The following is an 11,128-nucleotide window of genomic DNA, read 5'->3' as shown; positions in this document are numbered from 1 at the left end:
GTTGTAGCGCACCGGCAGCAGCAGCGCTTTATTTTTTTTCTTTTATATATATTTGTACATGCATAGCAGCTCCTCGGTCCTCGGCAGCCGAAAAAAGACAAGAAGAAAAAACAGGGTGAGTAAGTAACGAGGTGGAATGAGTGTGGTAAGAAGAGATAACTCACATATGGCCATATTCGCACTGCTAGATTCCTCTGCGCTGCCCTCCTTTGTGTTCAAATTTAAACCTCCCATCTTAGTACTCATTTCTTCCAACCTTACCTCTAAAGTTTCAAACCAGTATAAATAAGTTTTTTTCAACCTGTTGTCATTTTCCCTACATTATCGAATCCTAGTAAACAGCAGTATTGGTATGGCGATGATGATGCCGAAGCTGCTGTTGTTGATTTTTCTACTTGCAAGTGCAAGTTCAACGCTTAATGCAGATGGGTCTAATGAGTTGGTGATGACTGAAGAAGCCTACCGAAGTTGGGTAAAACGAGTGGGCTCTTTTAAGCACTCTGTCTTCCAGAAAGCAAAGAATAAGTTGAAGCCTTGCCTAACCATAAAAGTGGATAAAGACCAGAGCTTGGGTCATTTTGCCTCCGTGCAAAAGGCTGTTGATTCGCTTCCAGTCAACAATCCATGTCGGGTGGTTATCTCAATTGGTGCAGGGATTTACAGGTAATGTATCAATGGGATACTTCTCTTCACTCTGTGATTTATATATCAACTGTTTTTCTTTGGTTTTATAACCTTTATATGGATGAAATCTATGTGCTAAAATTCATGGATTCGAAGGGAGAAGGTGGTGATTCCTGCAATCAAGGCTTATGTCAGCCTGGAAGGTGCCGGTGCAGACAAGACCATTATTGAATGGAACGACACAGCAGACCTTGTAGGCCAGACTGGACGGCCGCTGGGCACCTTCGGTTCTGCAACATTTGCCGTTAATTCTCCTTACTTCATTGCAAAGAACATCACTTTCCAAGTCAGCCAATCTTCAATCTTATCATTTACAATTGGTTTTATAATATATATATATATATAATCAATATGGGTTCCAATTAAGCTTATCTATGACAGAATAAAGCACCGCCACCACCATCAGGAGCTCTAGGAAAGCAAGCGGTGGCACTAAGAATCTCAGCAGATACAGCAGCCTTTATAGGCTGCAAGTTCATTGGAGCTCAAGATACACTATACGATCACATGGGCAGGCACTACTTCAGGGACTGCTACATCCAAGGCTCTGTGGATTTCATTTTCGGGAACGGCCTCTCCCTGTATGAGGGTTGCCATTTGCACGCTATCACCAACAGCGTGGGAGCCTTGACAGCTCAGAAGAGGGATGGCTTACTTGAGGAAACTGGCTTCTCCTTTGTTCATTGCAAAGTGACTGGTTCAGGTGCCCTATACTTGGGCAGGGCTTGGGGTACTTTCTCTAGGGTGGTTTTCGCTTTCACTTTTATGGACAAGATCATCAACCCTAGCGGATGGTATGCCTGGGGCAACAAAAGCAGGGAAATGTAAGTTACTCTCTCCCTCCCTCGATGGTTAATTCAATTAGATATAGTTTACAAACGCTACATGACGATTTGGATTTATTTCTAACGGCAATGCTCTGCAGGACTGTATTTTACGGACAATACCAGTGTTCCGGGCCAGGGGCTGATTTTGGAAGAAGAGTTTCATGGTCAAGGGAGCTGACTCAACAGGAGGCCAAACCATTTATTTCAATTGGCTTTGTTGATGGCTATGAATGGCTTACAAACTTGTGACCAAGAAATAGATGTAACAATTTTGAACATAAATATCAACCCTTACTGCCATTAGGGCAAGAATTTTCTAAGCCACCAGCATGTTCATCTCGAAGCTCATGTAGCACAAATGTCTAGTCACTGAGGAATTGCCTCAGATGCTGGAAGGCATTGCAGACAATTTTCCATTCAATTTACTGGCAGAGGATACCTGGTGAATTACATGTACAATACTTTGAATAAACTGTACAAATCATCACACAACTGTACAATTATTTTACTTGCTTCCCATCAAGAGGATTTGGAGCAGTATTTACTGTTGAAACCTTGACTGTACAAATCATCTGCTCCCTGCAAAATGGTAGTGTCTAATCAGTGCTGATGGACATGACATAATCAACATTGAAAAATCTCAGTGTGTCAATAGCCAGCTCTCGAGGTATGTGTGCGTCGACTGTGGAGAAGAATAGTTTTTCAAAATTCAAGGAGACAACATTCCAAATGAGGACCGACAAAGCATACCATTCAATGTTTAATCACGACTGGAAGAGAGTTACAGTTGCAATATATCCATTCTTCATTACCTGCAGTATCAGCAAGATCTTTGTTAAGAATCTCCTCACCCATAAACTGAAGAAATTGAAAATTGATTGTGCCATTTAACGAAATACATAAAGCAATCAGAACATGGTGGTGGTTGCTTTGAATAGATAAAGAAGTTTCCAAAGCAAAACACATGGATTGAGTATTCATCAATAACCCACCTCAAATGCAACATTTTGATAACCATACACAAAAGTAGATCCAAATGGATTGTTTGTAGAACCTTGCGTTTGAATAGCTGCACGGCCACAGTCCCCAAGGATTTCCTACAGGAAGTTCATTTCTTTTATTAAAGCCATAATTTGAAGCATGAAGAACAGAAACGGAGAAGGAGCAACCTGAAACTATATAGGGAATGAATCACTTGAAAGAATGAAGAAACTATTACGGCAAAGAAAAGCCTAAGGCTATGTCTGAATTCTGGAAAATTTGAGGGAAAGAAAATAAAGAGGAAAAGTGAAAGAAAACAAAAAAAAAATGAAGGAAAATAAAAAATAGATTTAAAATCAATAAATCATTTTTTATATGATATTCAATCTCATTTCACTCATTTTAGCTCTTCGATACAAAGATAAAATAATTTGTAAATGTATAAATTTCTAACTAATCTTAATTATATTTTATTTTCTTTTGTATTAACCTTAATTATATTTGATTTTTTTTTTTTGTATTTGATTTTCTTTGATATTAGTCTTAATTATATTTTATTTTCTTTGGTATTTTCTTTAGGACAATCAATAAGCATGAGAAAATTACTTTTCTTAACATTTTTTTTCTTTCCTTTGTATTTTTTGGGAACCAAACATAACTTAAGTGAACCATGTTATTGCACTCACACCCATAAAGAAAAAAATTGGCACCTAAGGTCCATTGCCAGATTTCAGCATAAAAGTAATGGATGGAAACTACCATGAAGCTCTGTTTGATAGTGGATAGCACAAAAAAGGAATTTTCAGAATATCATCTCCTCAGCCAACAAATGATATGAATAGAAAAAGAATATTCAAAATAAATGAGACTATTAGACCACACCCTGCAATCATTCTCCTTTGGTCCTGCACTCTGATCATCTGTTTTCTTGTTCTAAGTAAAATATTTTAAGTTAAAACATCTGAACAGCTAAGGGAAGAACATTTATACCTTCACTTGCTCCCATTTTGTGCTTGGCGTAATTCTGTGTTTGGACATTTTTACTTCCTGAAAAGAACCACCAACTATATGCAAGAAAATAAAAATAAATAATTATCAGCCCTGTTGACAAACTTTATGTGAAATGATTAAAAATGAAAACAGAACTTACAATCAGAACCATAGATAACAAAGTTGCATTTCATGTATGAATTAAAATCTGCATGCCCAGGATAGTTTGTGTGCAAGACAAATTTCTTGATTTTATGAGTCTGCAAATCCAATACAATAATCTGAGAACTTTCAAGTACGATGATATATATGCACAATATTATTGAAGTAATATATATTTTGACACACAATAAAAAGGAGTACCTGCCCATCAAATAGTATGTCCAAACCACGATCAAAATAATTGTAGAAGTAATCACCACAGAGAGTTGTCCGTGGGCGAGGATCTGAGGCAGAGTGAATTACCATTTGGTCAACCTGTGTTACAAGCAAAATCACCCTCCATCAATACCATCAATAGGTAACATAAATAATAAATACTCAGAAGACATTGGATTAAGCATATATAAAGTTTAAAAGGAAAACCATCTTCAGGTAGTTTGCATATAACTGCGAGAATCCCAGACTCAATGATATAAAAAATTAGAAACTTGTCCAGGATGCGTAATAAGTCATCAACACTCTTATGAAAACTCAGCAATACCTGCTTTTGATGGATTCCACAAGGACGGCCTAATTCAGTCCACACATCCTGAATAGAAAACAAGAAATATGAGATCATTATACACTGAATGAATGAACCACATAACATCAAATTGCTTGACACAAGAATAGAGACGAGATATTTTGGAACAATAAAACTCAGTTTTTTATAAGATTTCATGTAGTCCTGAAAACAAATGAAATAAATAAATGATATTAAAGAAGTATTTTGTGCATAAACAAGGCATGGCCATACCTTAAATACAGCGACAAAGTTCTTGAAACATTCCTAAAACAACCTAATCAGCCTAACTTTTCTTTTTAAAAACAATAACAAATAAAGTTGGGGGTGGCCCTACGTCATCATCCAATAAATCTTTTTACCCATAAAATTCATAACTCCTAATTTATTCACAGATTTCGAAAACATAATTAAGAAATTCCAAATTACAGTCAAAATTCTTAAATTATTCAACTTTGTAACACTTTATGCTTCGTTTTTTTGTATTGCTTTTCTACCTTTCAATTTTATTCTTTAGGATTTTCCCTGATTATTCCAGACATTTCCCAACCAACACTCACATTAAAAATTGTTCCAAGGCAGAAAGTTCCCAAATCATGAAATTATCACCATGCCATGAACTTAGCAATGAGAAGAAATAGACAAGATAGAAGTACCAGCATGGTGCCAATCTACCTGACAAAAACCAAGGGAACTAATTTCTTTGTTCACCATGAAGGAAGATATGATGATCCTTTTTACCCATGTATATATGCAATGGCCTGTTCTAGAGAGTGGATTTCTATCACACATATACCAGAGAACCCTGGGTCCCATACTGCAATCTATACTTTCTCAAAAAAAGTCTGTAAGAGCCTGTGGTGGGACTACCAAGAATAAGATAGTGATAGCATACTCAAAACAATAAGATATAACTTGTTTGGGGCAATACTTGAGCTCATCCACATTAAATCTAAAGTTACCTGTGGTGATGCACCAAAGGGAATATGCTGACCACCAACAGTAAACCGTAATTCTTCCCCAAGCTGGATAACAAGGACATTGAAACAGAATCAGATCCAAGAATAACCACCATTTTGATTCAAATAATAAAGTTTAAAAGATAAAATTAACTCCATTTTGAAGGGGGGGGGGGGGGGGGGAATCAAGAGCTATAAAACCCTATCCCTGAAACTAATCATTTTAGTGACGCCCCACCCTATTCCAATAGAGGAAGGACAGGGCAGGTCACCAGATAATCCCATGCCCTTGCCTTCCCTAGCTGTGCCAAATGTAAAACATGCATAGGCAAGGCTTAAAACACATATTAGGAATTTGATGCAAGTAAGAGGAAAGAAGTAGGTAGACACTCACAAAATAAAAGGTCCAGAGCAATCTTCTAGACAAAGTAATAGAAGTAATGCAGGGATAGCAAGAGGTCAAACCTTAACATGCACTTCTTCCATGTAGAGGCTGCCAGCAGGTAATGGAGGAGCAGAAGCTTTTTCCATTGAGGATCCCACACCAACCTTACTGTCTGTAGAACTATCATATATAGACACACGGCATGTAACTGGAGTAGTACCATCTGGGAACTCTAAAGGCAACTCCGCTGTTGGGGATAATACATTAGTGAAAATAAACAAATTGATTAAGTAGATGTAAGTGGGCAATTATTGATATGATACCTTCTCCATCATGGCAGCAATCTGTATACTGGGTGGGAATTGGAAAAGCGAAAGATAAACCCTACAAAATACAGACACCAAAGAAATCTCAGCATGGAAGAAAACAAATTTTCAAAGAAAAATGAACAAAATTTTGCTTAAATATCTTCTTGTATATACCGGGTAGAACAGAGTGTAAACACCTCTATCTTTGTCGTAACTTCCTGGAAAAGTTGGTCCAAAAAGTGCATATACAGCTACAAAAGTAGCTAGAGTTGATGGACCCCTGAAATTAGAAATGAGGATCAAGAATAACTTATAAGCACATAGATAAGAAAATTAAGGTAAATTGAGCACCCACCCAATCAGAGAAGTGGCATAGCGCATTTGAAGCCGTTTGACATCAAAAATCTCGATAAGGCGTAGCCTCTGAAACAGAGTTCAAAATAAGATCAATCAAACCAAACGATAAACCAGTCATAGACATTTTACTAACAACAACTTCCATTGAAGAGCAATCCATTGTAACTCATTAAATTATTTGTTTAATTTATGCTCAGATTTGTAAGCAAGCATTTGTCTTTAAACATACAATTGTTTGGAAAATGAGAAGTTCTCAATATTTATTTTTTCATTACATTTATTAATCATTTCATTTTATGGGCAGAGATGTTGCCTTTATACATCAATCAAAGTGATGTTTCAAGCATGGCATTTGATGCAAGAATTTCCAGTGATGTTTTTTTCTAGCTCGTATGGAAATTAATCTTACAAGCTGAATATTCAGCCAGATTTCTGCACTGGTCTCCTTCTTTTCCAATAAGGCACATGGAAATTTTTAAATCCATCCACCTTCAAAACTTTGATATTAGTACCAAAAGTAATTTAAATTTTTAGTTGCGTGAAAAGTGTGGGTGTGTGCACTTTGTTTCGGGTAAAAAAATAGCAGTATGCACAAAAATTACCTGCGACCAAGGATCAAAACGAAGATGAAAACCATGATCTGGAAAGCTAATGACTATATCCAGCTTTAATGGCTCCTGTATAAATTGTCATATCAGTGAGATGTTTCAGTAGCAAGATCCTGATATGCCCCTTAGCAATGCTGGAAATGCAAGATACTTAACAATAAGATGACACTAAAAATGGCATTTTCCCATACGAGTGGTCAGTTTGCAATAATATTATACTGTATGGATCAAGCCATCAGGGCCACAAAAGTAACCTATGTGCATCACTGGTATACATCTCAATTCAAAATTTGTCCATATATTCTTCTTTGTTCAACTATTTTTTTTTTACCTTTATTTCAAATAGGAGGCATCCAGCAATTGGGAAAATAATTAACCAGGTAGCCAGCACTGGCAATTGCAATTCCTCCTTAAAAAAAATTAAAATAAAACTATATAAAAAAAGGATTACAGAAACCAATTTTCAGCTTGAAAATATTAAAATTTTCATGTTTAATTTGGATGCCAAATATGTAAAGAATCTTCAATTATGTTTAGAATGCTACATATCCACCTAAATAGTATATGATTTTTGAGCTTGTTTTAGTGCAGCAAACAACAGATGCAAATTGCACAAAATATTCTTAAGAAACTAGATGACAAAACGATCTCTTATTAAATCTCATGGTGCATACCTCGTCAAAATACTTGACGTGGACAACATCGTAAATGTTAGGCTGTTGCTCTATTTGAGCAAACGCTTTGGAGATCGGCATCCCTGAAACAAAACCAAATCAATTAAATACAGCTCCGGATGAAAAAATGAATAAGCACAATAGGATAGAAGCCACAGGAAATTGTCAAACAGAGTCGATATTAGGAATAATCCTTGGATTCGGCTGATTTCCTCTTTCACTACCCAATAATCAAATCAACGGCAATCCAATACACAAAAACACATAATCAGAATCACAAAATCTGCAAACAATTCAAACACAAAGCATCGATACTTTCACATAACTCGACTCCCTTGCGATTGCTGTATCGGAAATTATTATTTAATTGAATCATGAGCAAAAAAATTGGGAAAAAAAAGAGGGGGAAGGAATTACCAAGGGAGAAAGGCCCTATTCCAAGTCCGGGCTTAAGATCCAGAACGATGGCACCCATGGCCGTGCCCTCGCACCTTCGTCTAGGTCTCTGCAACATGCTTTGTTGTTTTGTTGGGTAATCTCCGTTTCTTTCGCGTGAGAAAGACACAGTTGAGTCGTTGATGGCTTATATATCAGTCACGGTCCCCGCAATGGCCCGCACTGCACGAAACTCTATGAGTTGGGGGAATCGGATGGGATCGACGTTCTACCTAACCGAGTCTAGGAGATTTGAGTTATGAGATTGGGGCGTACGGTTGAAGCATCACATGGTAGGAAATTACAAAAATAGACAGGACTAGTGAAAATTCTTTTTATTCATCACCAAGATAGGATATTTGATTAAAAAATCCACCTCATTTTTTTTAAGTAATAAAAATAATCTTTTTTTAATTCAAGTACTTTTTATAAAATATTATAAAACCTATTTTAATCAATTTTAATAATATTTATAATTTTAAATATATAGAAATTACTTTTTAAAGTGAGAAATATATTGACATTTTAGCATAAATATTTCTATAATTTACTGATGCAAATTTAAATTGAGAGTGCAGTTCAATAGATTGACCTACATGTTGATTGCATTTTGTTCTAATTAATGGAATGTAAAATCATGTATTATGATTAAAAATATTTTATTAAAATGAATGCTAGGAAAATACTTAAATTAACTTTTATTATTGATAAATGGATAATTTTTACTATTTTTTTTTAAAAAAAATAGTTGAATAAAATACATTTTCACGTCTTATTGGTAATTATGAAAGTCACTCATGAATTTTAAGACCAGTTCGATAACTATTTTTGAATTATTTTTTACTTTTTAGAATACAAAAATTAAAAAATCTGTTTTTTATTTATAAAAAAAAAAAATCATAGTGTTTTATTTTAAAATTTAATTATACAAATATGGAGAATGATTAAAAATAAAACATTACATATCAAAGTTATTTTTAAAACATATTTAAAAATTTTAAAAATATGTTAAAAACATTTAAAGTTTCTGAATAGATATTTATTTTACAAAACATCAAAAAAATAATTTTTAAAAACTATTTTCAAAAACTGTTTTCAAAGATGATATAATAATTTTGGCTCCATCAAAATAAGTATCTTATTATATATTATCTTAATTTATCATAAAGAAATATATGTGTATACCCCATTCTAGGGCTATTCTTTATTCCATTTTATGCAGCTCGTTCTTACCAGGTGGAAGGCTCTCAAAGAGCCACGTGTCACCTCGTGGTTGGTAGTAAGTGAATCAGGTCGTGATTTGGAGAAGCAATGGGGAAGAGACACATATGAAGGAATATTCTGAGGGGGACTGCGATTGTTAGAAAGGAGGTGTCTTTGTTGCTGGTTATAGACGGGGGGGAGCAGATTCAGTTGGGGGATATTTTTAGTAGCTTGGGAGAGAAAGCAACGAAGGGCAAGAGATATTTTTATGAGGTGGATATCTTCTGGGCTCTTACAGAGGGGGGGAGTTGGCTAGGAAGTTTTGGAGCAGAGAGTAGAGTTGGAAGGGAAATGAGAGGGATAGCTTGAAAAAGACAATAATGGAAGAGGGGAGTTGAAAACGAGAGAGAGGTAAAGGTTTAAAGTGAGTTTTCACAAATGAAAGAGAAAAAGAACTAAGATAAAACAGAAAAGGAAGGGAAGTGGGAGACCATGGTGAGCTGAGTTTGAAAACCATGGGAAAGCAGCTTGAAGAGAACTGGCTGGACAGAGGAGAAATGGGATTTTCTAGAGAAAGCTGAAACAGAGGAAAGAAATGGAACGTTCTCAGATACGTTTGCTAAACCATATTTTGATTGCTATTGATATCCTTTGAGTTGTTGTGACTATGTTATAATATATTCGTTCCTTGTTCTTCACGTGAAATTTGTTTGAGAGTGATCTAATTCCTTTTTAGCTCTCCTTTAGGTGTCTGAGTCATGTCTTTGGATCTTATTTCCACTTGGTTTTTCCCACCTATACATAAGCCCATTGACTTCTATATGAGATGGGGCTTAGGTCAATGTTTTTTTGGTTCGTTTGATGCTCTATTTTTTATGCTTGCTCCCTTATTGTTTATTCTCTATTCTCGATGATTGTTTGCACCCCCAAGGATAAGGGTTTTGTTAGCATGGCCATTGGTTTTCATGTGGGCCCAATTTCTAAATTTGGGTAGATGTTATTTCATTGCTCATGGAGTCGCTTGGTTGCTCTGCTCAAAATTAGTGACTGCCATATCAGGGCATTAGTGATATCTTTCGACTGTTGATGATTCTGGATACTTAATTGGGTCTCAACAAGGGTAAGGTTGTTGGCTACCCACCAGATATGAGACACTAGCACTTTGGGAACAGGGGTTAGATGTTCAGCTAAGAGTATTAGCAGAGAATAAGGATGTTATGGAAAAATTGAACCCAGATTAGAGAGAGGGTGCACATTTTTGTTTTCTAGGAAATTGGTGGGAATCTCCATTACACTCACTTTTGAAGGGACCCATGGATCATGATTATAGGGTCCTTCTCGCGACCTTGTTCTTCTCATGTTTCCAATGGTGATTAGAGAACTGTCAAATTCAAGCTAGGTCATTCTCCAAGTTCCTTTGCTCCACTCCAGATTTCAAATAATGGAATAGGAAGATTTTATACTATGAGCTTCCAGTCGCATCTTACAAGGTATCATGTTAGAGGTATTCATGAAGTCTACACAAAGAGATAGGCTACTAGGACAGGGTTCTACACCTTGTAGGAGGAACTTGATGTCAAATGACAATCCCATATCATTGTGCTTTATGCACTGCAGGGACTGGTCTCATTCTACTCCTCTTATTCAATCTTTCATATCAGTCTTGGCCCTAAAAGAAGGCATCCCAGCAGCAAAACCACCTGTTGACTCTTCCATCTGCACCAATCACTTCCCAAGAGTTGGTTTTGGTTGTATACTTTCCTTCAGCTGAGTAAACTACAATTTATGCATTGAAGAGAGCGTTAAGTGCCTTAAACACTCACCTTGTTTCAAACACTTACATGGTTGGACACTCTGTGACATTAGCTAATATTATTATGACATGCAACTTGGTTATGGGATTTAGTCGGATCATGACAAAGAGCTTTACCTCAGAGTTCCCACGTGTTGAGAGATATTTCTGAACCATGGTTAATCAGCTAAATTTTCGTAA

The 11,128-nt window shown here is 36.0% G+C and overlaps 2 protein-coding genes across 2 annotated transcripts; one reads left to right on the top strand and one right to left on the bottom strand.

Annotated features, from left to right (window-relative positions):
• Window positions 1–99: 99 nt before the first annotated feature.
• On the top strand, window positions 100–1,760 carry LOC100854283 (probable pectinesterase 53). The gene is made up of 4 exons (XM_003631851.4): window positions 100–663; window positions 781–970; window positions 1,066–1,508; window positions 1,610–1,760. Exons 1-4 carry the CDS (start codon window positions 353–355, stop codon window positions 1,758–1,760), a joined length of 1,095 nt encoding a protein of 364 aa, XP_003631899.2. The 5' UTR covers window positions 100–352.
• Window positions 1,761–1,780: 20 nt separating this feature from the next.
• On the bottom strand, window positions 1,781–8,188 carry LOC100852920 (PHAF1 protein At3g51130). The gene is made up of 15 exons (XM_003631827.4): window positions 7,915–8,188; window positions 7,498–7,580; window positions 6,818–6,892; window positions 6,214–6,281; window positions 6,033–6,138; window positions 5,874–5,934; window positions 5,631–5,797; window positions 5,169–5,231; window positions 4,186–4,233; window positions 3,846–3,959; window positions 3,643–3,742; window positions 3,483–3,556; window positions 2,504–2,608; window positions 2,262–2,323; window positions 1,781–2,090 (listed from the first exon to the last, which is right to left on the bottom strand). The coding sequence occupies exons 1-14, from the start codon at window positions 8,009–8,011 to the stop codon at window positions 2,276–2,278; spliced, it is 1,209 nt and encodes a 402-aa protein (XP_003631875.1). The 5' UTR covers window positions 8,012–8,188; the 3' UTR covers window positions 1,781–2,090; window positions 2,262–2,275.
• Between the last annotated feature and the right edge of the window lie 2,940 nt (window positions 8,189–11,128).

This window comes from Vitis vinifera, chromosome 4 (genome assembly GCF_030704535.1).
Source record: "Vitis vinifera cultivar Pinot Noir 40024 chromosome 4, ASM3070453v1".
NCBI classification, from domain to species: Eukaryota; Viridiplantae; Streptophyta; class Magnoliopsida; order Vitales; family Vitaceae; genus Vitis; species Vitis vinifera.
This window is presented reverse-complemented; position numbering and strand designations above follow the sequence as displayed.